General features: G+C 41.3%; 1 protein-coding gene across 2 annotated transcripts in view; it reads right to left on the minus strand.

Moving 5' to 3' along the window:
- Nucleotides 1-25,695, minus strand: part of smurf1 (SMAD specific E3 ubiquitin protein ligase 1) — a 70,646-nt gene extending 44,951 nt beyond the window's left edge. For both annotated transcript variants that reach the window (XM_078417637.1, XM_078417635.1), the window contains exon 1: nucleotides 25,425-25,695. In XM_078417637.1, coding sequence (XP_078273763.1) covers nucleotides 25,425-25,485 — 61 coding nt within the window. In that variant the 5' untranslated portion in view covers nucleotides 25,486-25,695. The remainder of the gene's footprint in view (nucleotides 1-25,424) is intronic.
- Nucleotides 25,696-27,747: the final 2,052 nt, after the last annotated feature.

The raw sequence follows: 27,747 nt of genomic DNA on the forward strand, positions 1-27,747 counted from the left end.
GTCCAATTTTTTCTGATCATTGAAAGCATCTAGCTTTTATTAAAAAGTTCATTCAAATGTAACATAAATTTTCCAAAAATGTATGCAGGATAACAAAAAGATGTGGATTCAGGCTCCCTCATTTTATCAGCCGCATTAACCTGCAATAATCAGAAATTTGATATTCCTTACTAGCCCCATCTTCATTTTTCAAGCTACTTCATTGTCATTACTCCAAATTGTTCTAACAAACCTTAATTTAACAGCTGAAACTTAAGGTCACCCTGAGCTCATGAAAGCTGACAGGATCTTTATTTTATAAATATTGCAATTTACTAATTACCTTTCAACAGCTTCCCCAATTTGTCTGTTGATTTATCAGTTGAAAACTTTTATCTCATTGAAGTCATCTCATACTTCAGTTATAATGTTGGTTCAATCACATACCTTGGAGACTTAATTCTTGTTCCTCAAACACCATGATTATCACAGTTCTCAAGCTGTTCCATTACCATTTGTGATTCATTACTTAAAGCTATGAATATCAACTCCTCCTTTGTTCATAGTAATACTCGAGTGCAGGGGGCAGTGACAGTCCACAAAAGTCTGGGACTTAAGACTCAATTCAAATATTTCACTGCTTTACTCCTCCTTTTCCACGTGTGAGAAACAGAGTAATGAGCCAAAGTAAGTGAAGCCATAAAATGAGAAAATGTGATATGAAATGTGAATAGCTCTGCACCGTACTACTGCCTTCTACCTTTCCAACCACCTGCATAAGCATCAGGCTGTTCCTGACATTACCCGATGGTCAGGGCAGAAACATTTCAAAGCTATTTATTCCAATGGAGAGGCACACCCATATGGGAGAAGGGCAAGGATAATTTGCAATCCTTCGTTAATTCAAGTTTGCTTTCATCTTTTTTGTTGCATCATTTAAAAGTAATTAAAGTAGACCAAAAAGACAAAGATAATTCTTAAATTTATTTTTTTTACTAATTTTAATTTTTTCTGAACGTCAGAATCCTTCAAACAACATACAATGTCCATGACATTGACAGTCAGCAAAGCCTGGAGGCATGACTTTGTCAAAATTTCAACTGGTTCTCACACAAGATCCCGCCATCAAGTAGGGTTTTGTCATCTTGGATCTGGCTGCCCTTTTTTGAGAAAATTGGCATCAGCGCATTTGAAAAAGTCAGGCTTGTTGGTCCATATGTCAGCAGCAGGTATAAGAAGACTGCTCTTGGCATGAGGTTGTGGATCATTAACATGATAGCTTTGGAAGTCCTTAAAAACGTCTGCACAAACATTTCTAAAATTGAATACCTATCCTGAAGTTGCATTTTTAAATTTTGTCTTGGTCAGTTTCTATGACAAACATTATAGCTTTGCCAAGTTAAAATAGAATTGAGCTACTGTTACATTACAGGATGTCTTTCTCAAATGTTTCAGTTATTCAGTTAAAATAACTTTCACAGGTGTGTAGTAGCAAGTTCAGATCTGAAAGCTCGCCCACCACATTTTTAATGAGAAGATATGCTTATTAAAGAGTGTCATTTCAGCTAATCACGCTAAGAAAAAATTTGAGAATCACAGAAATTATTTTCTCATTCTTCCTTGCTTCTCCCACTCAAATTAACTAAGTAATTAAGAGCATAAAGCATTTCAAACAGCATTACTGTATATTAGCAATTTGAAAGATATCACTGGGATTAGTGAAATTATTCAATAAACTTTTATTGAAAATAAAATTAAGTAGGGAATTATTTGCCATTTTCCACTTCTCATTTTGTATAAAAATATAAATTTAAAAACCAATTAGGATTATATAAATCAATACTCTCATTAACTTTCTCTAAGGGATTATATTACTGAAGAGAAGCAGATCTTGTGATGGTTGTACCAGCCACGATGTACAACCGCCTCCTCTAAATTGTTTACTGTTATAATGCCACAATTAACCTTCATGACAGGCACGTTTTTTGTTTAAAAAAAACAATCCTTTTAGTCAGCACATGAAGGAAGCAATCTAAATTGACTATGAAGCTGTGTTTTATTCTATGCATTCTTCTCTGTTCTATGCAAAAATCAAACAATATTTTTGTTAACCATAATTCAATGTCACAGTTGTGTGAATTCAGCTGGCAAATATAGTGAGAAAAGAAATTGTATTTGCAGGGCCATAGATTGGCATGACTTACCTACTTGGTACATTTCAAATGACTCCATTAGAAAGCAAGTTCCATGCTTACAAGAACATCTATTCACATTATTACATACTATTTACTATATAGAAACTGGTCACTCTGCCCAACACGTTTAAGAATGCATATACTGCAAACTCTTTCACTTCACATTATAAAACACTGTCCAGGAGTTGATACATCCCTTCAGCCTACCTAATTTGGACAATATTTGCAGACAATATAATCAATGCTGCCTTGAAGGATAGGGGCCAGTTTCCATTTGGGGGTAGCGGCATAGTTTAGGAGCTCAAGTTAAACAGACCTAACAAATTAAGGTGGTCATTATTACTCATATCATAAGAATGACCAGCAGCTCTTGAAACAATTAACATTGAAGAATAAACTATATACTTAAGAGGATGTAGAAGAAAAATGTATGGGCTCCCTGTCTCAAAAGAGAGACAGAGTGTGTGGTGAAGCATTGATGTTCACATTTTGGTAAAATGGCTGCATATTTGCACACATTCCTACAAACTGCAATATCATAATGAGCAGATAATCAATCTTATGAGTAGGCAAAAAACTGCAGATGCTGGTTAAAATCTAAGGCACACACAAAATGCTGGAGTAACTCAGTGGGTCAGGCAGCATCCCGGGAGAGTCGGAATGGGTGACGTTTCAGGTCTCGACACGAAACATTGAAGAAGGGTCTCGGCCCGAAACATCAATCTTAGTGATTCGAAACGTACAAGATTATTAAGGGGTTGGACACGTTAGAGGCAGGAAACATGTTCCCAATGTTGGGGGAGTCCAGAACAAGGGGCCACAGTTTAAGAATAAGGGGTAGGCCATTTAGAACTGAGATGAGGAAAAACTTTTTCAGTCAGAGAGTTGTGAATCTGTGGAATTCTCTGCCTCAGAAGGCAGTGGAGGCCAATTCTCTGAATGCATTCAAGAGAGAGCTGGATAGAGCTCTTAAGGATAGTGGAGTCAGGGGGTATGGGGAGAAGGCAGGAACGGGGTACTGATTGAGAATGATCAGCCATGATCACATTGAATGGCGGTGCTGGCTCGAAGGGCAGAATGGCCTCTTCCTGCACCTATTGTCTATTGATTGAAAGATAATATCGGTCATAAGAAATTTCTCTCCTGTTTTTCTTGGGATCTTGGTTTAACCGGTCGTACCTTGCAAAGTCAATGAGTATCATAAAAGAGCGTCAGACAAGTCTGCAGAAAATAGGAGCGTTGATAAAGCAAGATTAATAACCAGATAGACCTGTCGGACGAAGTAGGCTAGTTCTGTGCAATGTTGTTATGTAAACTTAATCTCCAAGTGTCAACATATTCTTTCATTGCTCTCGGACTCATTCACCTTGCCGTGTAACAGCATAAACACTGCTTATTTTCAGCAATTAAAGTTGATTTTCAAAATGTTGCCATTCCCAAAAAGATTGCTGGATGCTCAGTAACCTCACAAGAATAATTTGAGGTATGTAAAAACATGAGCGGTATAGTTGGGGTAGACAGGAGAAAACCTTTCCCCATATCAGAAGTGGATAAAACTAAAGGATGTAGTCAATAGACAATAGGTGCAGGAGTAGGCCATTCAGCCCTTCGAGCCAGCACCGCCATTCAATGCGATCGTGGCTGATCACTCTCAATCAGTACCCCGTTCCCGCCTTCTCCCCATACCCCCTCACTCTGCTATCCTTAAGAGCTCTATCCAGCTCTCTCTTGAAAGCATCCAACGAACTGGCCTCCACTGCCTTCTGAGGCAGAGAATTCCACACCTTCACCACTCTCTGACTGAAAAAGTTCTTCCTTAGGGTAAAGTGAAAAATATTAAGAGGGGAAATATTTTTCATCCAGTTGTTAACAAAATATATAAGGCTACAACAGGACTTTGGCTCTGACGGGTGGGCAAGGTTGGAGACCTGTCGACTTTTGGGACAAAACTCATACTTCATTGTATGGCAGAACCTGGTAGGAACCGTATTCAAATTTGACTGATTATACATTATGTTTCACCAACACTCCCCACACTATAAACAGTAATCCAAGATAATATTTCAGACGTGTCAGCTTCCAAACTTTTATAAATCTCAAACTGTTAGATTTATTAGATTATGGTATTTATTATTTTTCTCATTTCCCCATATTCTTCTCATTTCCCCATATTCTTCTAATTTCAGCTACCCGATCAAGGGTTACCAACTGTTCCCTTCCCACTTATGACAATGCTAATTTCAGCTCGCAATGCAACGCAATATTAACAAAAAAATACCAAGAGGATGCAGAGCAAGAACTTTCATTTCCATTTCTTCCAATTCGACTTTTCACGAAGAAGAGAAGAGTAAATAAACTATTAATCAGTTGGCCTAAAATTGGTAGCACAGAAAATGCCACTCATTAAGGTGGATATCAACACTTAAAAGTATAAATATGACTAAAAAAATTTGACTAATGTTTAATTCATTTGTTAGTTTCTTCTGAGCATGTGCTGGATGACGAATCTCATAGCATAAGGTACCAGTATACAAAATCAGGTCTCTTAGAAATGGAGGCCTTACACCTTAGAAATTGGTTAATGAAAGCACAAAGAAGAATAAATGGGTCATTTTTGTCACATTGTAACTTGTGGGTTTAATGATTGGATTTTGATTGTTTATGATTTACGGTAAATGTTCAAATGACAGGACAAAATGTAACACAAAGTTTCGCATTGATACAAAACTAGCTGGGAAAATAAGCAGGGAGAGGAGAATGCCATAAAGCAATGATGTGGGGGAGGTGTGGTGATGGCGAAGCAGGGGGTACGGTGGCAGGCTAATGGATGCTGTCCATTACATGGTCGCAACGCCCTCCCACTGTTCTTTCTGATCACTGTGCGGCAGTTTCGCAATTCACCACAGGCAGCCTTTTCTTATTCCAAAAAATTACATATAATAGAGTACATGAATTTCTCTGCATTTATTGTACCAGCAATCCAATACAGTCTCTTAATTCAAGTAGATAGGCTTGCAACTTCACTAATCGTTCCCTTTAACAATGGGGTTATGCAGCTGCAACCCCACAGACAGTCCATATCAAAGCCATGCTGATGAGATATTACAGCCATTAGTACTTGATGTCCTGTACCATGTATGGCAACCTTAGCCATAAATCAGACATTGGAGCCATATGTTAGGTGCATCATGCTCATTGAGCGAGTCACAACCTGCCTTTTGGGAAGCTCTGCCCAAGAGTGGATGCTACAAAGTTTCACTGGTATGATTCTTGGAAAGGCATTCTAATCCTATGAATTGAAAGGAAACACGGCAGTTCATATTCCCTAGAATTTCAAAGAATGGGAGGTGATTTCATGAAAACACACAAAACCAGGTTTTGCATTTGCAACAAGAAGAAACTGACAATATCATTGCAACATATTACCAATGTTGGGAAATGAGAAGTTGCTATTGGAAATTCCCCATCTTTACGTAGGGCATGCCATTTGGCAACCTTTGCCAGCATACCTTACGCAGTATCAGTGATCAGATGGGAATTATTTGGTGCAATTGTTATCCTGTAAACATATTGACAGTCTAAGCACATTTAAATACCATACTAATAACGTCTGCCTAACAAACTCACTGGCCCTGAAATAAAAACAACTTTTTAAGATATTTCGAATTGCAACATATTTAAGAGAGAGTTACTTTTTGGGCACAAGGTGAAATACTATGTATTCTAATGTTCATTTCACAAACTAAAAATACAGTTAAATCTGTTTTATTCATTCCAAGGTTTGTAATCTTGGAGAACGTTCAACACAAGTTGCTATTCTAGCCAGTTTGACTTTCAAAGCTGACAGATTTCACAGGGGCCTAATAAAAAGAAACCAACATAGATGAAGAGAAACTCCATGCACTGATGTCATTAGATCTCGACGGGCAGCCTTTTCTGAGGTCAACCACATTGACTATTACTTCACTTCCACTTCCAAGATTCTTCTCAGGCTTGATATGGTTGGAGATGGAGGATAGATAGTCTCCCCATGGCTCCCCTTATATACACATTTGAAAGAGCAAAACTGCTGTACCAGTGCTATGGAAAAAAAATTGACCAGTTGACCAAACCAAAACTTAAATTACTCATTTGCTATATTTATGATATTTATAGGCAAAAAGAAAAAGTATTTTATGATCACTTTTCATTTCTATTACAAATGGGACTGAAGAAAAGGAAAATTACATTCATAATGGGCAAGTAATGCAGTGTCCAGCAACTTGGATTTAATTTTGACCCCGGTGATGCCTCTGGAGTTTGCGCATTCTCTCTGTGATTGCATGGGATTTCTCTGCGTCCTCCAGCTTCTTTCCCCATCCTAAAATGTGTCGGTTAGTAGGGTAATTGAGTTCTATAAAATGCCCCAGTACAGGTGAGTGAATGAATAATGAATAAGTTTATTGGTCAAGTATGTGCATATACAAGGAATGTGCCTTGGTGCTCTGCTCACAAATGACAACCCAAACATACAGTTAACAATTAAGAATAAAGCATAACCACATCAAAACAATAAGGATACAACATTACGGTCTAAACATGTGGGTGAAAATAAACCAGAGCAAAAAAGAGACTACAGACTTTGGTTATTGAGTAGAACTACTACTCGTGGAAAAAAGCTGTTTTTATGTCTGGCTGTGGCTGCTTTGATAGTCTGGAGTCACCTTCCAGAGGGAAGTGCTTCAAAGATTTTGTAGCCAGGGTGAGAGGGGGCAGAGATGATCTTGCCCGCTCGCTTCCTGGCCCTGTGTGGGAGAATCAGGGTTAATGGGCACATGAGAGAGAATAGGCTACAGAGTCATAAAAGTGATACAGTGTGGAAACAGGCCCTTCGGCCCAACTTGCCCACATCAGACAACTTGTCCCAGCTACACTAGTCCCTCCAAACATATGCTGCCCATGTACCTGTCTAACTGTTTCCTAAATGTTGGGATAGTCCCTACCTCAACTAACTCCTTTGGCTGATTGTTCCATACATCCACCACCCTTTGTATGAAAAAGTTAACTCTCAGATTCCTATTACATTTTTTCCGCTTCACCTTAAACCAATGTCCTCTGGTCCTCGATTCACCTACTCTGGGCAAGAGACACTGTGCATCTAAGCTACAGGAAAATAAACTGTGGAACAGAACTGATGGGGTCTGCCCTGAATGTCAGCATTGACACAATGGGCAATTGACTTCTTCTTTTGTCATAAAGAAATAAGAAAATTTGCCGTCTCAATTTGGAAATCCTACACTGGCCAACAAGATTCTAGTATATTATGCACACTGAAAGAATAAAGACAACATGGAAAGGTCTGAGGCGGTGTCACAGTGCAAAGCTGCAATAAAGTAGCAGAGAGACTGCCAAATGCATTTATTTCAGGACAATACAAGAGAAATCCACTGATTTGGAGGCCACAAATTTGCAGAAAACCTTTAATGTGTCATGAAAGACAACAAAAATGATATCAATTGATTGTTATGATGACCAATTGGATTAAAAACTGAAAACTCCAGATGAAGCTGTATCTTAGCAGGTCGTCCAAAATAATTCAAGGTGATTATAATACTGGAGCACAGAAACAAATGACCTAATCAAAACAAAATGCACAATCGCTTACATCTGATAAATTTACTTCTGTTAAATCTTACACCACAGGCTACACTGTTTGGCCAGAAGAAGAACAAGTGACAACATTTTACTGCCAGTGTTCTCCCTAGTTGATTTAAATTGGTTACTCAAACAAGTGCATCCAAACCAACCAAGCAGATGACATAATACTGGACAAAACAAATGTTGTATTTTGCTAACAGAGTCTGCTTTAACATCACCACATATTGCAGAAAATTAATCTAGTATCACAACATGTGATTAACTGAGCAGAGTATTTTTGGCACTGGCAACTTTCACCATGACGATGGATGGGGTCATCAAGGCCAGCTCAGTTGATTGAATGTGGGGATCAAGAATGAATCCATCAGGCACAAGAAGCCTTTGTTCAAGTTCCTGTCCAAGACTGGATTGCTGAGGATATCATTAAAATGGCAAAGATAAAAGTAAGGGAGTATGATCTTAAAGTAGGAATAGTGGCACCAAACGGGGTTATGTCACAGTGTGCAGAAAGGAACTGCAGATACTGGTATATACAGGAGATAGACAAAGTGCTGGAGTAACTCAGTGGGCCAGACAGCATCTCTGGAGAAAAAGGAAAAAGAGGAAACCTTTTACCCGAAGAGGGGCGAAAAAACAAAACTTAAGACAATAGGGTAAAGTATTGATACCTCTGAAGGTAGGTCAGCCAAGTCTGAGGCAGAAGAGAAAATAGAATTAAGCTATTAGATTCAGTGGAGGAAAGATTAAAATAGGTTCAACTGAGGCATAAAACAATGGCATGGACTGCATGGGCCAAATAACCGGAATACTTAAGAGTTAAGATGGAGACTGCAGTAACCATGGATGGAGGATCACCCAGCAAAAAGATCACAGAAGATAGTGGAATGCTGATAATTCAACCAACTAATCAAATATTGATGATTTGACATCAATAGTTAGTTTAGTTTAGAGATATAGCATGGAAACAGGGTCTTCAGCCCACCGAGTCACGCTGACCAGCGATCCCCACACACTAACAATATCCTACACACACTGGGGACAATTTACAACTTTTACCAAGCCAATTAGCCTACAAAGCTGTATGTCTTTGAGATGGAGGGGGAAACTGGAGATCCCAGAGACAACCCAGATCACGGGGAAAACGCAATACAGGCAGCACCCGTCGTCAGGATCGAAGCTGGGTCTCTGGCGCTGTAAGGCAGTAACTCTACCGTTGCTCCACTGTGCCGCCCCAATGTGATGGTTCCTTGAAATTAGCCAGGTTATATTAAACTTACTGGGTTCAATGTAACATCTATAAGACTGTGTAATCTAAAAAAATTAATTACAATTATTTGGGTCTATTATTAGGAATAACATGCAAAAACATGCCAGTCCAGCACCAAAGTCCCAGGCATGCCAAATTAAAATAAATAGATGCTTGAAGAAAATATAAAGTCACGTTTATTATCATATGCACAATTATGGTGCAGTACAGGTACAATAATGCTCGTTTGCAGCAACTTCACAGCCACCTAGACTCACGCAACATCCAAAATTGCACATAAAATTCTGAAAGACATTAAAAAGAAAGAAGACTGCATAAAAATACATAATTGCAAAATACAGTTAGGAAAAAAGTAATAAAGTCCACGATAGTGCAAGAGGTACTGTCAAGGTAGGATTATGGTTGCTGGCGTTGATTTAAGAACCTGATACTTGTAGGAATGTAACTTCGCAAATCTAGCGGTGTACATCTTCAGGCTTCTGTACCTCCTACCCGATGGTAGCAATGAAGGGAATGGGGGAATGACATCACCATTAAAGTAGATAGTGTGGTAGGTTGATGGAAAAGAAAAGATGAGAAAGAAAGACATGCAAACATGTTTGGCATTGCCAATCGAGCCAAACAAAACACTGCTTCACTGGGTTATGAAACCACAAATCAACATAGCCAAATCCAATTTTATTCTCAGAAACATCCGTGTTGCCCAGCATGCATTACAAGAGCGCAAGCACGTAGAAAACCTTGTTTACCCAAAGGCATTAAGACACGTGAAGCCAAATTCAGCCTCTCATTTCAGATTAGACTGATGCAGTAACAATGGTGCTACTGTGGTCCTTCCAGTTCATTGCCTACATGCAGAAAGCTGGATTACAGTTTTTTTTTTAAACAAAGGGCAAAGAGGAAAGGTACCAGAAACTGAGTAGCATACTAACTTGGTCATTCCCTCTTAAAGAATTAGAAATGAACCAATAAATGTCGTGACATTACAATTTAAGACTGCAAGAATTGATGAGCTACCGGATAAATTTATGCAAGAGGAATCAGCTTGGATCTTGGTAGATGGCCCAGATTTGTATGGCAGCAAGTCTCCAGCACAAACAATTAATTATTAATTGAACCCTGTGCACTGCTTGTGTAACTGCTACCAAAATAACACTTCCCATTGAAATTCAAGTTTAAATACACAAATCACCATGCACTAATTTAGATCAGATAAGAATTATAAATCCTCAATGTTACTCAATGAGGTAATGATTTGTTGAGTCATAAAGCTATAGAGCATATAGCTATATAACTACTCCCAACTCATCCAGCTTTTCCTGCAACTTTATTTTCCCCTGATAAATTGCTTTTTTTTTACCAATATAGTGTAGATAGCCTGAAGAGGAACTGGCAGTGGATCAAAACTAAAGCAGTAATCAAAATTAGGCTAAATAGTTCTGCAAGCAATCCATGATTGAAACTGTAAAACCTAATATTTTATTACCAAAAGAAAAGCTGAGAATTTAAATACATTAAATTTGCATAAAATCTTAAGTAGGATTTGAATGTAAATACAATGGAGCAATTCAAGTTGCTATTTACTTCCAATTACAGATTTCAGATTCTTCTTTACAGAAATAGGAATTGTTTCAGAAATCAAAATAAAATTAAAGAATGTTAGATTTCCAATGGGGGAAGAGCGGAGGGATGTCATAGCAGAAATCCACGAGGCTCTGAAGAATTAAGGCAACAGGTGCAGGAATATTTCTTAGTTTAGTTCAGATACAGCGCAGAAACAGACCCTTCACTCCACCGACCAGCAATCCCCGCACATTAACACTATCCTACACACACCAAGGACAATTTTACATTTTGTACCAAGCCAATTAACCTACAAACCTGTATTTCTTTGGAGTGTGAGAGGAAACCGAAGATCTTGGAGAAAACCCACGCGGTCACGGGGAGAACGTACAGACTCTGTGCAGACAGTACCCATAGTCGGGATCGAACCCGGGTCTCCGGCGCTGTGAGCACTGTTAGACATCAACTCTACCGCTGCACCACCGTGCCGTTATAATTGTGTTCGCCATTTAAACTTAATTCTTAAACCAAAGAGAACATTTTATCCCTTTGAGTTTGTTCCAGCAATTAGCAACGGTGGTTGTTCTGCACCTCAAGTGTTTTTTGCCCACTGTATGCCATACCACTTGATCACTTTCCTATCCAAGAAATCCCCGTCAATAAAGTTACAATTGTCATATCATTTGTATGCCAAAGTATTTCTAAAGAACATTTCCACAAACTTGTCATGTGATAATTATATCCAATGTAAATTATATATTTGACACAATGCTGCTATAATTTTCACCCTTGGAAATGTAAAGTGCTTTGTTTATATTTTACACCATTTTCATGAACAGATCAAGACTCAAATAATTTCTCTGAGTGGAGTGGAACAATGATGTAAATGTATGCTTGAAAATTAGCTTTTCATAATCATTATAGGGATCCAAATCTTGATCTTGAGCTTAGTAAGACAGTATTTATTGCCCATCTCCAATTATATGTGCTGTACTTTAGAATATTTTACAAGAGCAAACTCGGGTAAAACTTTAACCAAAGGAAAAGGCATCGTATGGGAGGCGCATTCCCAATCTCGTTGTACCCCTGTACAATGACAATAAAGATATATTGTATTGTAAATAAAAGTTGACCATAAAATGGACTATAAGGAATATCTTAAAGGAGATGAGGCAATAAAATTAGGTCGAGAATTTGAAAGTTTAGCAACTAGACAGTACATCTGATCAAAAAAATAATTTTTGACATATTGCATACCATTTATGAACAGATCTCTGAGGATTATAGGATTGGCAGAAATTACAAAATTAAGTGACAATGTGACAGGTGAAATTTTTTTAAAAATCGCAGGTATTGAAAAACAGAAAATGCTGGAAACACTCAGTACATCAGGCAGCATTTGTGGTAGGTGAAACAAGAGTTAATGCTTCAGGGCAGCGGCACTTTGTCAGCAGCAAGCCACAGAAGGATCTGAACACAATTTGTTTTTAGGTTGAGAAATTAATGGAGCCCAAAGAGCCACATTTCCCAGAGTTTAACTTTGGTTCATCTAGAGCTCAATGTGGGACATGTACAGTCAAAAACACTGACAGAGTCAGAATTGCATGTTAACTGTTTACATGTGAAACACGATAGGTTTTTACCATAAACAATAGACAAAGGAGTAGGCCATTCGGCCCTTCGAGCCAGCACCACCATTCAATGTGATCATGGCTAATCATTCTCAATCAGTACCCCGTTCCTGTCTTCTCCCCATACCCCCCGACTCCGCTATCCTTAAGAGCTCTATCTAGCTCTCTCTTGAATGCATTCAGAGAACTGGCCTCCACTGCCTTCTGAAGCAGAGAATTCCACAGATTTACAACTCTGACTGAAAATGTTTTTCCTCATTTCCATTCTAAATGGCCTACCCCTTATTCTTAAACTGTGGCCCCTGGTTCTGGACTCCCCCAACATTGGGAACATGTTTCCTGCCTCTAACGTGTCCAACCCCTTAATAATCTTATATGTTTCGATATGATCCCCTCTCATCCTTCTAAATTCCAGTGTATACAAGCCTAGTCGCTCCAGTCTTTCAACATATGACACTCCCGCCATTCCGGGAATTAACCTAGTAAACCTGCGCTGCACGCCCTCAATAGCAAGAATACCCTTCCTCAAATTTGGAGACCAAAACTGCACACAGTACTCCAGGTGCAGTCTCACTTGGGTCCTGTACAACTGCAGAAGGACCTCTTTGCTCCTATACTCAACTCCTCTTGTCATAAAGGTCAACATGCCATTAGCTTTCTTCACTGCCTGCTGTACCTGCATGCTTCCTTTCAGTGACTAATGCACTAGGACACCCAGATCTCGTTGTACGTCCCCCCTTCCTAACTTGACACCATTCAGATAATAATCTGCCTTCCTATTCTTACCACCAAAGTGGATAACTTCACTCTTATCCACATTAAACTGCATCTGCCATGCATCCGCCCACTCACACAACCTGTCCAAGTCACCCTGCAACCTCATAGCATCTTCCTCATAGTTCACACTACCACCCAGCTTTGTATCATCTGCAAATTTGCTAATGGTAGTTTTAATCCCTTCATCCAAGTCATTAATGTATATTGTAAATAGCTGCGGTCCCAGCACCGATCCTTGCGGTGTCCCACTAGTCACTGCCTGCCATTCTGAAAGGGACCCATTTATCCCCACTCTTTGCTTTCTGTCTGTCAACCAATTTTCTATTCATGTCAGTACCCTACCCCCAATACCATGTGCTCTAATTTTGCCCACTAATCTCCTATGTGGGACCTTGTCAAAGGCTTTCTGAAAGTCAAGGTACACCACATCCACCGGCTCTCCCGTCAATTTTCCTAGTTACATCCTCAAAGAATTCCAGAAGATTAGTCAAGCATGATTTCCCCTTCGTAAATCCATGAACGATCCTGTTACTACTATCCAAATGCTCCGCAATTTCGTCTTTTATAATTGACTCCAGCATCTTCCCCACCACCGATGTCAGACTAACTGGTCTATAATTTCCTGTTTTCTCTCTCCCTCCTTTCTTAAAAAGTGGGACATTAGCTACCCTCCAATCCACAGGAACTGATTCTGAATCTATAGAACATTGGAAAATGATCACCAATGCGTCCACAATTTCTAGTGCCACCTCCTTAAGTACCCTGGGATGCAGACAATCAGGCCCTGGGGATTTATCAGCCTTCAGTCCCATCAGTCTACCCAACACCATTTCCTGCCTAATGTGGATTTCCTTCAGTTCCTCCGTCACCCTAGGATCTCTTGCCACTAGAACATCTGGGAGATTGCTTGTATCTTCCTTAGTGAAGACAGGTCCAAAGTACCAGTTCAATCGTCTGCCATTTCCTTGTTCCCCATAATAAATTCCACTGCTTCTGTCTTCAAGGGACCCACATTTGCCGTGACTATTTTTTTCCTCTTTACATACCTAAAAAAGCTTTCACTATCCTCCTTTATATTATTGGCTAGTTTCCCCTCATACCTCATCTTTTCTCCCTGTATTGCCTTCTTAGTTATCTTCTGTTGCTCTTTAAAAGACTCCCAATCCTCTGGCTTCCCACTCTTCTTTGCTATGTTATAAATTTTGTTACCAAGGAAAAACATGCATATAACAATGGAGGTGCCAGATATAGATCCCTGGTAGACTTCAGGGGAACAGCAAGGGAGTGGGAAGGGAAAACAAGACACATGATTCTCCAGCAAAGACTGGATAGGGCGGAATGGAACGAAACAAGAAAAATCTCACTCAGCTGAACAGTGAAGCAACACTACAGAGAAATTATGATCAACTGTGCATTGGCTGCAAATTGAACAAGGTTGGGAATGGAGAAAGTAACATTTCATGGGATGTCAGTTATGACTTTGTTCTGGGCCTTTCAAGTGCCACAATTGAGCACAAGCCACATCAGCATGGATCATTTACAAGAAAATTAAAAAAATAGATGCTGGAAATCTAAGATCAAAATCCTCGAAATACAACAAATGTGGCCCAATATATGGAGTAAGAGATACAGAGTTAACGTTTCAGTCGAAGACCCTTCATCAGATGTCAGACATCAAATATCTGACAAAGGGCTTGAAACTCAAGGAATATCTCTTTTTTTGTTGCAGAATGACCGACTGAGTATTTCCAGCATTTTTTGATTTTATCTTGGATCATTTAAAAGTTTCCAAGAACATAGAAACTGAGAAGTTGGGGTGGAATAAAGGTGGAAGAACAGAAGAGCACAAAATGAGACATGCAAGATTACAAGATCTTAGGGAGAGGAGAATGTGGCAAAGTCAACTGAGCATGATTTAAGTTTTTTGAAATAAAGAAGCCCATGATCTCCATGCTCATTGCTGGTGGCAAGGATGGAGAAGATAGTAGAAACTAGCAGTAACAAATAATTCATGGCAAGAATGCCAAACATTATCTTTACACTGCAGAGTAGTGAATTGTTTCAGCAATGGCAAGCAAGGAAAGCCTAAGAGTGCTTGATGTGATTTGGTTTGCATTTTGCATCAAGATAAAACTAAAACATTTTATCTTGATCCACCTTGCTGAACCAGATCAAGCACTATTGGGCCCTCCATTCCACACTATAATTTCATAACTTTAAAATCATGCCATCCTAACCATTATAAATGAAAAGCTCTTGCCATTCCGTAACAATATACTGAAACTATTACTGGACAAAATTATATTAATCCAAGTCATTCTCAATTGAAGACACTCGTTTAGAATAAGAAGGGCATGAAGGAAGAAAAATTAAGTATTTGAACTTGTCTTTGCAGCCTCATCTTGGCTTGACATTGAAAAAAGTAGACAAAGGAATATTATGGTTCCCAACTTATTTTGCATTTCCTCATTCCTCCTTTTTAATCTTTGTCAATACCGCACAGTCTCACAGTGCATGATTTTTAGATCCAATCATTCAATCACACAAAGACATTTTTTCCAATACTCGGGAAAGATTCAAGAGACAGTAATTGAGAGCATGAACAAATAGATATTTATACCCTCTCTTCCCCAACCCACGATGCTAAGACCAACTAAGACAAATTCCTGACCAGTATATATATATATATATATATATATATATATATATATAAACAAAGGCTCTCTGCTTTGATGGCTTCGGAATGTATATCAAGAAACACAATGCAGTAGTTCAAAATCAGAAACTACTGAAAAGATTATTATTCAATTTTGTTAAATATGAAGAATATTTCCAAAGGCTCATTATTTAGAAGAAAACAAAGTCTTTGTTTTACTAAATTTAAATCTCTGAACTGACTTAGCCTGTGCCAACTAAACACAAGACAAAAGGCCTAGATTTCATTTTATTCCCAGTGAAAGCATACTTGAACAAAGTTAAAGCAGAAACTGCAATTTACAAACAGAAAAAAGATTGAACAGCAAACAATTCCGCCAATAAAGATGACAATCCGTAATCAAATGCATAGTTTTCAAACTACAATCAAATCAAACAAAAAACATGCCTTCAATCTGTAAAGCACTTAATTTTCCTTGACAAAATTGCTTTTAAAGTAATCTGGGCTAAAAACATGTTCTGTCTGATTCGGTGATGTGGGACCCGCTGCACCATGGGAGGAAGGTCAGGGGCGGGGCATGCCGGGACGGGCACCGGTCCTCCCGGCGCTGATGCGCAGGCGCACTGCCGCCGAGCCCGGCAACCCACCCCCAACTGCGCACGCGCAGATACCTGTTGGGTTCCCGTTGTGACGCAAGATGAACACGGAAGTATTAGATCAAAGGGCACCAACTGCGCAGGCGCGGTTGCCGGGCCCATTCACAGTATAAAGTTTATAAAGTTAATTACTTTTAAAGTAGCGCAACAATTTGAACTTGACACTGCACACTGCAGGCGGATGGTGAGTAAGATGGGCCTAAAATTGTTGCGCTATTGTGTACCGATTTGGCTGTATTTTGGGAACAAACATTTTTCATCAATGTTACTGACATTTTTATTACACACAAACTAGTTGGTGCTAATAAACAGGCGCTAATAAATAATATGATTTTTTTTAATTGTCTAAACAATTATTCCACCATTGTCTAATTTAAGCAAATGCCCATGGCCAGCATTCCGAGCTACACAAAGATTGACCTGGAGGGGGCTCTCAGAAAGCCATTTGGACGGGCGTAGGGTAGAATGTACATGCATGAGAGGTTCAGAAAACAAAGATGCTGAAGAACTGAATGAAAGGAACACCAATCTTGATGAAAATGACACAGAAACCCTGTGAAATTACGACAAAACTGCACGTATGCTTACCACAGGTTGTGAATTAGCCGCATGTATACTTACCACAGGCTAACTTATTAGAAGTCAATCTTCTGCCAAGCATTTAATAACTCCTCAAAATCCATCCCACCTTTTAAACACATAAGGACGAATAAAGCAACGTGGGATATTTTAATTTTTGGATGCAAGTACAACTAACAAGTTCTATGCCACATGATTGTGGCTTTCAAAACCAAACAATGCATTCTAACAACATTATCTAACCACCTTCAGGCACTATCTTAATTACTATAGCCTAAATCATTTTTATTCTGTTCACTACTTCGACAATAATGAAGCAGTCTGCAACAATTTACAGTAATATCTGGTCAATGAGCTGGGTATCATAGAATTTTAATGCGAAGTAACTGTCTTGAGGCAAACTCTCTTCGATGCTTGGAATTCCCAGAGCTTCTCCAGCAATTTGCTTTCGGCACCAGCCGAGTATCTCCAGCAATTAGTTTTTTTGCTCCAGATTTCAGCATCTGCAGTCTTTTGTGTCTTCCCCCAGCATTTAACAGCATGACCATGGCAGAGTCTCCTATTATCAAAATCCTAGGTGTCAATTTTACACCAATACCTGAGATGCAGAATGAATGCAGAGATTGGCGACTCAGTGACTTCTTACCTTTGACCTCAGAACTAGCCGACCACCCAAATATGTGGTCAACAATGTCCCACAACTCACCAGATGCCCTGTTTGGTCAAGCAATAGCCACGGAAATGAAAACAATTCGAAACATCCATGTTCATTTGGTTCAATAGGCAAGCATTTCAACACTGACAGCACAAAGTATAACATAACCACTATCTAATGGGTGCTTGGATCATCAAGGTCATTTTGTTATCTTTCCTAGCCTAGTGTGGGGAAGGTTACTTCTTACGAACTTCATCGAGTTTTTCTGAGACGGCGAGAAAGATGATTGATGAGAGTAGGGATGTGTACATGACTTTAGTGAGACAACAAAGTCCTTCAAAGAAGGCTGGTTCAGAAATTAAGTCACATGGGAACCACGGTGAGTTGGTACGTTGAAATCAAAATGGGCTTGTTCATAGAAGACGTAAGGTAGTGGTGGAGCGGTGTATTCTGACAGTTGTGTTCCGCAAGGATCAATGCTGAGACCTCTTATTTGGAATATCGATATAACTGAATTGGATGCAAATGTAAATGGACCAAACAGAAAGTTTACAGATGACACAAAAGTAGCTGGAATTCCAGATAGTGAGGAATGTTGTCAAAGGATATAGCAGAATATAAATCAGTTGGAAGATTGAAGTAGAGGTGGGGAAATGGCACATGGAATTTAATCCAGACGAGGTCAAATGCAAGAGGAAACTACACAGCAACCTTCAGAGCATTGATGTAGAGAGAATTGGGGGGGGGGGGGGGGGGGGGGAATCCCTAGTTGCCTGAAAGTAGCATTTAATTTGTATCGCTGACTGCAGGAAAACTTATTTGATGGTGATAATTACAAATTGAGAAACAGTATGTCCAGTTCAGTACTCCAGTAATCCAATGTCAAGTGCAGACTCACTGATTTGTATGTATTTTTTTGAACTACAAGATGGTGAACATAATATTTCCAATTCCATTAAAATAAATCACACATCCCATTTAAAAACAGTTCCAAAACTAATCAATTTAAAATGTAACAAAATTATAATGAACATATTTTCCTCTACCTTCAGAATTAGTGTGACATTCTACACACATTAAACACAAACAGAAACAATGAAGGCTCAATATATTTGACTGAAGATGACAAAATGTTCAACACTTAAGACTCGATATATTTGACAGGCGTGAATTTACCGACTTTATCGCTGGAGGACTAAATAACAACCATCTTTGAGCAAAAGAAAATACAAACTGCTGGAGGAACTCAGCAGGTCAGGCAGCATCTGTAGAGGGAACTGCACAAAATAGCATTCCATGGTTCAAGTCACGTTTCCAAGCGTGGAGAAGGGTCCCGACACAAAAAGTTACCTGTCCATTTCCCTCCATAGATGCTAGCTGACAAGCCGAGTTCCTCCAGCACTTTGTGTTGGCTCGTCTCATATCAATATGCAATATACATAGAAACATAGAAAATAGGTGCAGGAGTAGGCCATTCGGCCCTTCGAGCCTGCACCGCCATTCAATATGATCATGGCTGATCATCCAACTCAGTATCCTGTACCTGCCTTCTCTCCATACCCCCTGATCCCTTTAGCCACAAGGGCCACATCTAAGTCCCTCTTAAATATAGCCAATGAACTGGCCTCAACTACCTTATGTGGCAGAGAATTCCACAGATTCACCACTCTCTGTGTGAAAAAAAACTTTCTCATCTCGGTCCTAAAAGACTTTCCCCTTATCCATAAACTGTGACCCCTTGTTCTGGTCTTCCCCAACATCAGGAACAATCTTCCTGCATCTAGCCTGTCCAACCCCTTAAGAATTTTGTAAGTTTCTATAAGATCCTTAAACCTTAAGGATCACCTTAAACCTTTCACCTTAAACCTTTCCCCTTAGTTTAATACTCGCCTACCCTTGGGGGATAGCACAGTGGCGTAGAGCTGATTGATACCTCACAGCACCAGAGACATAGATTTGATCCTGACCTCAGGATCTGTCTGTGTGGAGTTTGCAATTTCTCCCTGTGATTGTGTGGGTTACAAGTTTGTGAGATGGATATTTCCCCATTCCCTTCACAGATGCTGTCTGACCCACTGAGACCCTCCAGCACTTTGTGATTCCAACATCTGCAGTTCCTTGTGTCTTCATTTCCCCATCAATGTTGCTGATCAATACACTTGGATGGCTTCAGATTTCCACAAATGCAGAAAACTCGATATACATTTGTGATGAGCCTCCAGTGAGAGGCACTTCCACATCAATATAGGTACATGGAACAGCAGGTGCTGGTTTACAAACATAGGCACACAGTGCTGGAGTAACTGTGGGTTGGGCAGCAATTCTGGAGAACATGGACAGGTGACATTTCAGCTCATGACTGATCTGAAGAAGGCTCTCAACCCAAAACATCACCTATCCATTTTCTCTTAGACATGCTGCCTGACTTGTTAAGTTACTCCAGCACGTTGGGTCTTATTTCCCAGTTAATGCTTGCCAAGTAATACACCTACATTTCTCACTCAAAAAGCTTGATATAAAAATATAATAAGCCTCTCAGCGAGAAGGAGACATGTCCATTAGGTAATGGTCCCCAGGAAAGGGAGTTTGTGGAGTGCCTCTGTGATGGATATTTAGAGGGGCTTGTACTGGAGCCTACCAGGGAGAAGGAAATTCTGGATTTAGTGTAGTGTAATGGACCAAATTTGCTAAGGGAACTCAAGGTAAAAGAGCCATTAGGGGGTAGTGATCATAATATGATCAGTTTTAATCTACAATTTGAGAGGGAGAAGGGAAAATCGGAAGTGTCAGTATTGCAGTTGAGCAAGGAGGACTATGGAGGCATGACTTTTTAAAAAGGGAGGGAGAGAGAAAACGGGGAATTATAGACCAGTTAGCCTAACATCGGTAGTGGGGAAAATGCTAGAGTCTGTTATTAAAGATGTGATAGCATCACATTTGGAAAGTGGTGAAATCATCGGACAAAGTCAGTATGGATTTACCAAAGGCAAATCATGTCTGACGAATCTTATAGAATTTTTCGAGGATGTAACTAGTAGAGTGGATAAGGGAGAACCAGTCGATGTGTTATATCTGGACTTTCAGAAGGCCTTCGACAAGGTCCCACATAGGAGATTGGTGTACAAACTTAAAGCACACGGTATTGAGGGTTCAGTGTTGAGGTGGATAGAAAATTGGTTGGCGGACAGGAAGCAAAGAGTAGGAATAAACGGGTCCTTTTCGGAATGGCAGGCAGTGACTAGTGGGGTACCGCAAGCTCAGTGCTGGGACCCCAGTTATTTACAGTGATTTGGACGAGGGAATTGAATGCAACATCTCTAAGTTTGCGGATGACACGAAGCTGGGTGGCAGTGTTAGCTGCGAGGAGGATGCTAGGAGGCTGCAGAGTGACTTGGATAGATTAGGCGAGTGGGCAAATGCATGGCAGATGCAATATAATGTGGATAAATGTGAGGTTATCCACTTTGGCAGCAAGAACAGGAAAGCAGAGTATTACCTGAATGGTGACCGATTGGGAGAAGGGGAGGTGCAACGTGACCTGGGTGTCATGGTGCACCAGTCATTGAAAGCAAGCATGCAGGTGCAGCAGGCAGTGAAGAAAGAGAATGGTATGTTGGCATTCATAGCAAGAGGATTTGAGTTTAGGAGCAGGGAGGTTCTGCTGCAGTTGTACAGGGCCTTGGTGAGACCGCACCTGGAGTATTGTGTGCAGTTTTGATCTCCTAACCTGAGGAAAGACATTCTTGCCTTAGAGGGAGTACAGAGAAGGTTCACCAGATTGATCCGTGGGATGGCGGGACTTTCATATGAGGAAAGACTGGATAGACTGGGCTTGTACTCGCTGGAATTTAGAAGACTGAGGGGGGATCTTATAGAAACATATAAAATTCTTAAGGGGTTGGAGAGGCTAGATGCGGGAAGATTGTTCCCGATGTTGGGGGAGTTCAGAACCAGGGGTCACAGCTTAAGGATAAGGGGGAAGTCTTTTAGGACCGAGATGAGAAAACATTTCTTCACACAGAAAGCGGTGAGTCTGTGGAATTCTCTGCCACAGAAGGTATTTGAGGCCAGTTCATTGGCTATATTTAAGAGGGAGTTAGATGTGGCCCTTTTTGCTAAAGGGATCAGGGGGTATGGAGAGAAGGCAGGTACAGGCTACTGAGCTGGATGATCAGCCATGATCATATTGAATGGCGGTGCAGGCTCGAAGGGCCGAATGGCCTACTCCTGCACCTATTTTCTATGTTTCTATGTTTCTCTATGTTTCTATGGGAGAGGAGCTAGCCAGAGTTGACTGGAAAGATACCCTAGCAGGGAAGACGGTGGAACAACAATGGCAGGTATTTCTGGGAATAATACAGAAGGTGCAGGATCAGTTCATTCCAAAGAGGAAGAAAGATTCTAAGGGGAGTAAGAGGCAACCGTGGCTGACAAGGGAAGTCAAAGACAGTATAAAAATAAAGGAGAAGAAGTATAACATAGCAAAGATGAGCGGGAAGCCAGAGGATTGGGACTTTCTTAGAGCAACAGAAGATAACTAAAAATGCAATACGGGGAGAAAAGATGAGGTACGAAGGTATTCTAGCCAAGAATATAAAGGAGGATAGTAAAAGCTTCTTTAGGTGCGTGAAGAGAAAAACAATAGTTGAGACAAATGTGGGTCCCTTGAAAGACAGAAGCAGGTGAATTTATTATGGGGAACAGGGAAATGGCAGACGAGTTGAACAGGTACTTTGGATCTGTCTTCACTAAGGAAGACACCAACAATCTCCCAGGTGTACTAGTGGACAGAGATCCTAGGGTGACCGAGGAACTGAAGGAAATTCACATTAGGCAGGAAATGGTGTTGGGTAGACTGATGGGACTGAAGATTGATAAATCCCCAGGGCCTGATGGTCTGCATCCCAGGGTACTTAAGGATGTGACTCTAGAAATCGTGGACACATTGGTGATCATTTTCCAATGTTTTATAGATTCAGGATCAGTTCCTGTGCTGTGGAGGGTAGCTAATGTCATCCCACGTTTTAAGGAGGGAGAGAAAAAATGGGAAATTATAGACCAGTTAGCCTGACATCAGTGGTGGGGAAGATGCTGGAGGCAATAATAAAAGAATACATTGAGGAACATTTGGATAGCAGTAACAGGATCGTTCTGAGTCAGCATGGATTTACGAAGGGGAAATCATGCTTGACTAATCTAGAATTTTTTTGAGAATATAACTAGGAAAATGGACAGGGGAGAGCCGGTGGATGTGGTGTACCTCGACTTTCAGAAAGCCTTCGACAAGGTCCCACATAGGAGATTAGTGGGCAAAATTAGGCCACATATTATTGAGGGTAGGTACTGACATGGATAGAAAATTGGTTGGCAGACAGAAAGCAAAGAGTGGGGATAAATGGGTCCCTTTCAGAATGGCAGGCAATGACTAGTGGGGCACCGCAAGGCTCAGTGCTGGGACCGTGTTACAATATACATTAATGACTTGGATGAAGGGATTAAAAGTACCATTAGCAAATTTGAAGATGATACAAAGCTGGGTGTTAGTGTGAACTGTGAGGAAGATGCTATGAGGTTGCAGGGTGACTTGGACAGGTTGTGTGAGTGGGCGGATGCATGGCAGATGCAGTTTAATGTGGATAAGTGTGAGGTTATCCACTTTGATGGTAAGAATAGGAAGGCGGATTATTATCTGAATGGTGTCAAGTTAGGAAGGGGGGACGTACAACGAGATCTGGGTGCCCTAGTGCATCTGTCATTGAAAGGAAGCATGCAGGTACAGCAGGCAGTGAAAAAAGTTAATGGCATGTTGGCCTTTATGACAAGAGGAGTTGAGTACAGGAGCAAAGAGGTCCTGCAGTTGTACAGGGTCCTCGTGAGACCGCACCTGGAGTACTGTGTGCAGTTTTAGTCACCAAATTTGAGGAAGGATATTATTGCTATTGAGGGCGTGCAGTGTAGGTTCACCAGGTTAATTCCCAGAATGGCAGGACTGTCGTATGTTGAAAGACTGGAGCGACTAGGCTTGTATACGCTGGAATTTAGAAGGATGAGAGGGGATCCTATTGAAACATTATTAAGGGATTGGACACGTTAGAGACAGGAACCATGTTCCCAATGTTGGGGAAGTCCAGAACCAGGGGCCACAGTTTAAGAATAAGGGGTAGGCCATTTAGGACGGAGATGAGGAGAAACATTTTCAATCAGAGTTGTAAATCTGTGGAATTCTCTGCCTCAGAAGGCAGTGAAGGCCAATTCTCTGGATGCTTTCAAGAGAGAGCTAGAAAGAGCTCTTAAAGATAGCGGAGTCAGGGCGTATGGGGAGAAGGCAGGAACGGGAACTGAATGTGAATGATCAGCCATAATCACAATGAATGGTGGTGCTGGCTCAAAGGGCCGAAAGGCCTACTCCTGCACCTATTGTCTATTGTCCTTGAATGCTTGGTGAGGCTATACACTTGCATTTCCCAATCGCAGTTAACTTGGTATACGATTGTGATAAGGCTACCAGTAATTTAGACACTTCCCCACCAATGTTTGATGAATAAAACGCCTGTATTCCTCAATTGCAGTTAACTTGATACACGATTATTAGAAGCTTCCCAGTTGTATAGGAAAATAACTGCCGATGCTGGTACAAATCGAAGGTATCCAAAAATACTGGAGTAACTCAGCAGGTCAGGCAGCATCTTGGAGAGAAGAAATGGGTGACATTTCAGTCTGATGAAGGGTCCCGATCCGAAACGTCACCCATTTCTTCTTTCCAAGATGCTGCCTGACCTGCTGAGTTACTCCAGCATTTTGTGATACCTATAATAATTTCCCCAGTAAGATACACACTTCCCCAACAATGCAGTGAACAAAACACTTGTATTCTCCAGTCGCAGTTATTAACTTGATATATGATTATGATAAGCCTCTCTCTAAGATAGACACTTCCTCAACAACATTTGGGTGAGTAATACACTCGCATTTCCCAATCGCAGTAAACTTAGTAGACAATTGATAGACACTTCCTTAACAATGCTTGGTGAACAAAACACTTGCAATTCCCCAATCGCAGTGAACTTGGTATACAATTATGATAAGCCTCTCAGAAAGATAGACGCTTCCTCAACAATAGACACAAAAAGCTGGAGTAACTCAGCGGGACAGGCAGCATCTCTGGATAACATGGTCTCGACCCGGAACGACACCCAATCCTTCTATCCGAAGATGTTGCCTGTCCCGCTGAGTTACTCCAACATTTTGTGTCTGTCTTCGGTTTAAACCAGCATCTACAGTTCCTTCGTACTCACTTCCTCAACAATGCTTGAACAAAACACTTGCAGTCCCCAATCGCAGTAGTGTAGTGAACTTGGCGTATGATTATGATAAGCCTAGCACTAAGGTGGACACTTCCCCAACAATACTTGGGCGAGCAATACACCCTCAATTCCCCAATCGCAGTGAACTTGGCGGACAATTTAATTGTGAGAACACTACTGTGGTGGACACTTGCCCATCAATGGCTGACTGTATGAGGAAGCGGCGGCGCGCCTGCGCGGAGGGGGCGAAGCCGCAGCGGAGCGGCCCGGGCGACGGCACCGAGGGGGGGGGGGCTGGCACCGAGCGACGGACGGACGGACGGGGGGGGCTGGCACCGAGCGACGGACGGACGGGGGGGGGGGCTGGCACCGAGCGAGGAGCGCGCACAAATAACCGCCTCAAAACACACACACTTTCCCCTCAGCAACTCCATCCTCCCCGCTCCGCCGACCCTCCCTTCGACGGCCGACCCCAGAAACGGCGGAAACTACCGTTGGAATTCGATCCAACTGAACTTCTTTTACCTGTCAGCCGGATTTTAATGCTTGACCCGTTCCGTCGAGCTCCGGGACCGGTGTTCGACATTACTTGTAAAATGTCCCTCTTCTTTTTTTTCTCCCCCCCCAACAGCGAGTCGGTCCTGTTCCTGCGCGCCGTATTAAAAAATTTTTTTTTTTATCGACGAAAGAGAAAAGATAGATGGTGTGTGTGTGTGTACATAGATTATATGTACGTGAGGGAAGGCAGTGATTTTTGTGAGGAGCCGAGCCCGGGCCCAACGCTCGCAGCGCTGGCGCGAGACACACAAGTAGTCACGGCTGCGGCAGCGCGCGCGCCGCGGCCCCCCCCTCCCCCGGTGCAGGGCGTCCGCTGCGCGCTGAGGTCGCCGGCCGTGCGCGCGCGAGGACGTACGGTTCCCTCTCCCCCTCCCCCTCCTCGCTGCGCTCTGACGTCGCCGGCCGTGCGCGCGCCCCCCAGGACGTGCCCACCCCTCACTGCGCGATGACGTCACCGGACGCGCGCCCCGCCCGAGGACGTGCGACCCCCCCCTTCCCCCTTCGCTGCGCGATGACGTTGACGTCCGTGCGCGCGCGCCCCTTTCCCCCTTCGCTGCGCGGTGACGTCGACATCAGTGCGCGCGCGCCCCCGCGCCTCAACCTCTCGCTCTCTTCATCCTGATGGAGTCAATCGAGTTCTATTGTGACATGGAGTTCTTCCTTGCAGCTGCAGCAGCAGCAGCACATCATACAAAAACGATGGGGTTTTTTTTTTCGTTAATACAACCAAATACAATGCTAATAAATGCATGTATAAGCCGCTGAGAATGTAGGAGGAATTTTGCACAGTTCTCATTTTGTATTTTTTTAAATTCTGAATAAAGTTTATTTTGATTTATTTTTAAAAAAAACATGTTTGTCAACACAATACTCAATGGATAATAAACAAACGAAAAAAGTTCAATAAACCAAAAATATGGTGCATAAACAAGAGCATTTTATTGTCATATGAAATTCTTACTTGCAGCAGCAACAGCGTTACATTGTCCACACAGTACATAATAAACGAAATAGTCAATAATTTTTTTAAATATAGTGCAAAAACGAATGTATTTTATATTCAAAGCTCAAAATCCCCTTGAGCAACCCAGAGTTTAATTGAAGTTCGTTGTGTTCAAACAGACTCAATGGGCCGATTGGCCTAATTCTGCCCCTGTGTCTTCTGATCTTATGATCAACAATGCACCATAGCTGCAGTCTGCAGTAAGGGTACAACACAGTAAGATTACTCATCTAGACCACATCTTCCAAACCCACAATTTTCAGCAGCATGGGCAAGGGCAGCAGATCCACGGGCAGCAGATCCACAGGAACACCACTGCCTTCACAATTACGCACGATGCCAATGACGATAAATCCTGCAACTCCTAGACCAATAGCATTTGGAAACATCCTCACCAGAAGGACCTGTAACAGCTGCCCATCAATAGCTGATAAAAAACACTGGCCTTTGCCAGCAGCAACAACATTCTGAAAATGAAAAAGTACCTTTGAAATGTTGCCACAGTTGCAATGTATAAAAGATGCCAACCAATCTATGTACAAGATGCATGAACATACGTGCGGTGATGAACAGATGTATGCTTTTGAGTGTTGACCCAGTGATAAATATTGACCTGGAGATTGGAAAAGACAGCAGACAAATAGTTCCAAGCAAACCTTTACATCCAAATAAAAGGACAGACAAGAGTTCAGTTTAGTATCTTATCCAAAACAACATACAGTATTTATCAGTGGTGGCCAAGAAAACATGTGCTCATACACTGTTGGGACTTGAACCGTTCACTCAGCTTTGTGTGAGCCAAAATTCAGAAAATAAAATACTGCACCTTGAACCCTGAAACTAAGCACAAACTGAACCGTTGCTTTCAGTTTTGTTTAATTTGGAGATACAGCGTGGAAATAGGTTCTGCAGCCCGCCGAGTCCACACCGACCACAATTACCCATACACTGGTTCTATCCAACACACTGGATACAATTTATAGAAGCCAATTAACCGACAAACCTGTACGTTTTTGGAGTGTGGGAGGAAACCGGTGCATCCAGAGAAAACCCATGAGGACACAGAGAGAACATACAAACTCTATACAGGCAGCACTTGTAGTCAGGATAGAACACAGGTCTCTGGCGCTGTAAGGCAGCAACTCTACTACTGTGCCATCCCTAACATGATGCTCACTGAAGCTCATTGAACATGATGCTGATAGGTACAACATTAAATATAACGACTGCTAAACAGTAGAATGGTGCAAGGATTGTAGTGTAGAAAGAATATATTTAAGTGCAATA

This window comes from Rhinoraja longicauda, chromosome 21 (assembly GCF_053455715.1).
Source record: "Rhinoraja longicauda isolate Sanriku21f chromosome 21, sRhiLon1.1, whole genome shotgun sequence".
In the NCBI taxonomy this organism is placed as follows: Eukaryota; Metazoa; Chordata; class Chondrichthyes; order Rajiformes; family Arhynchobatidae; genus Rhinoraja; species Rhinoraja longicauda.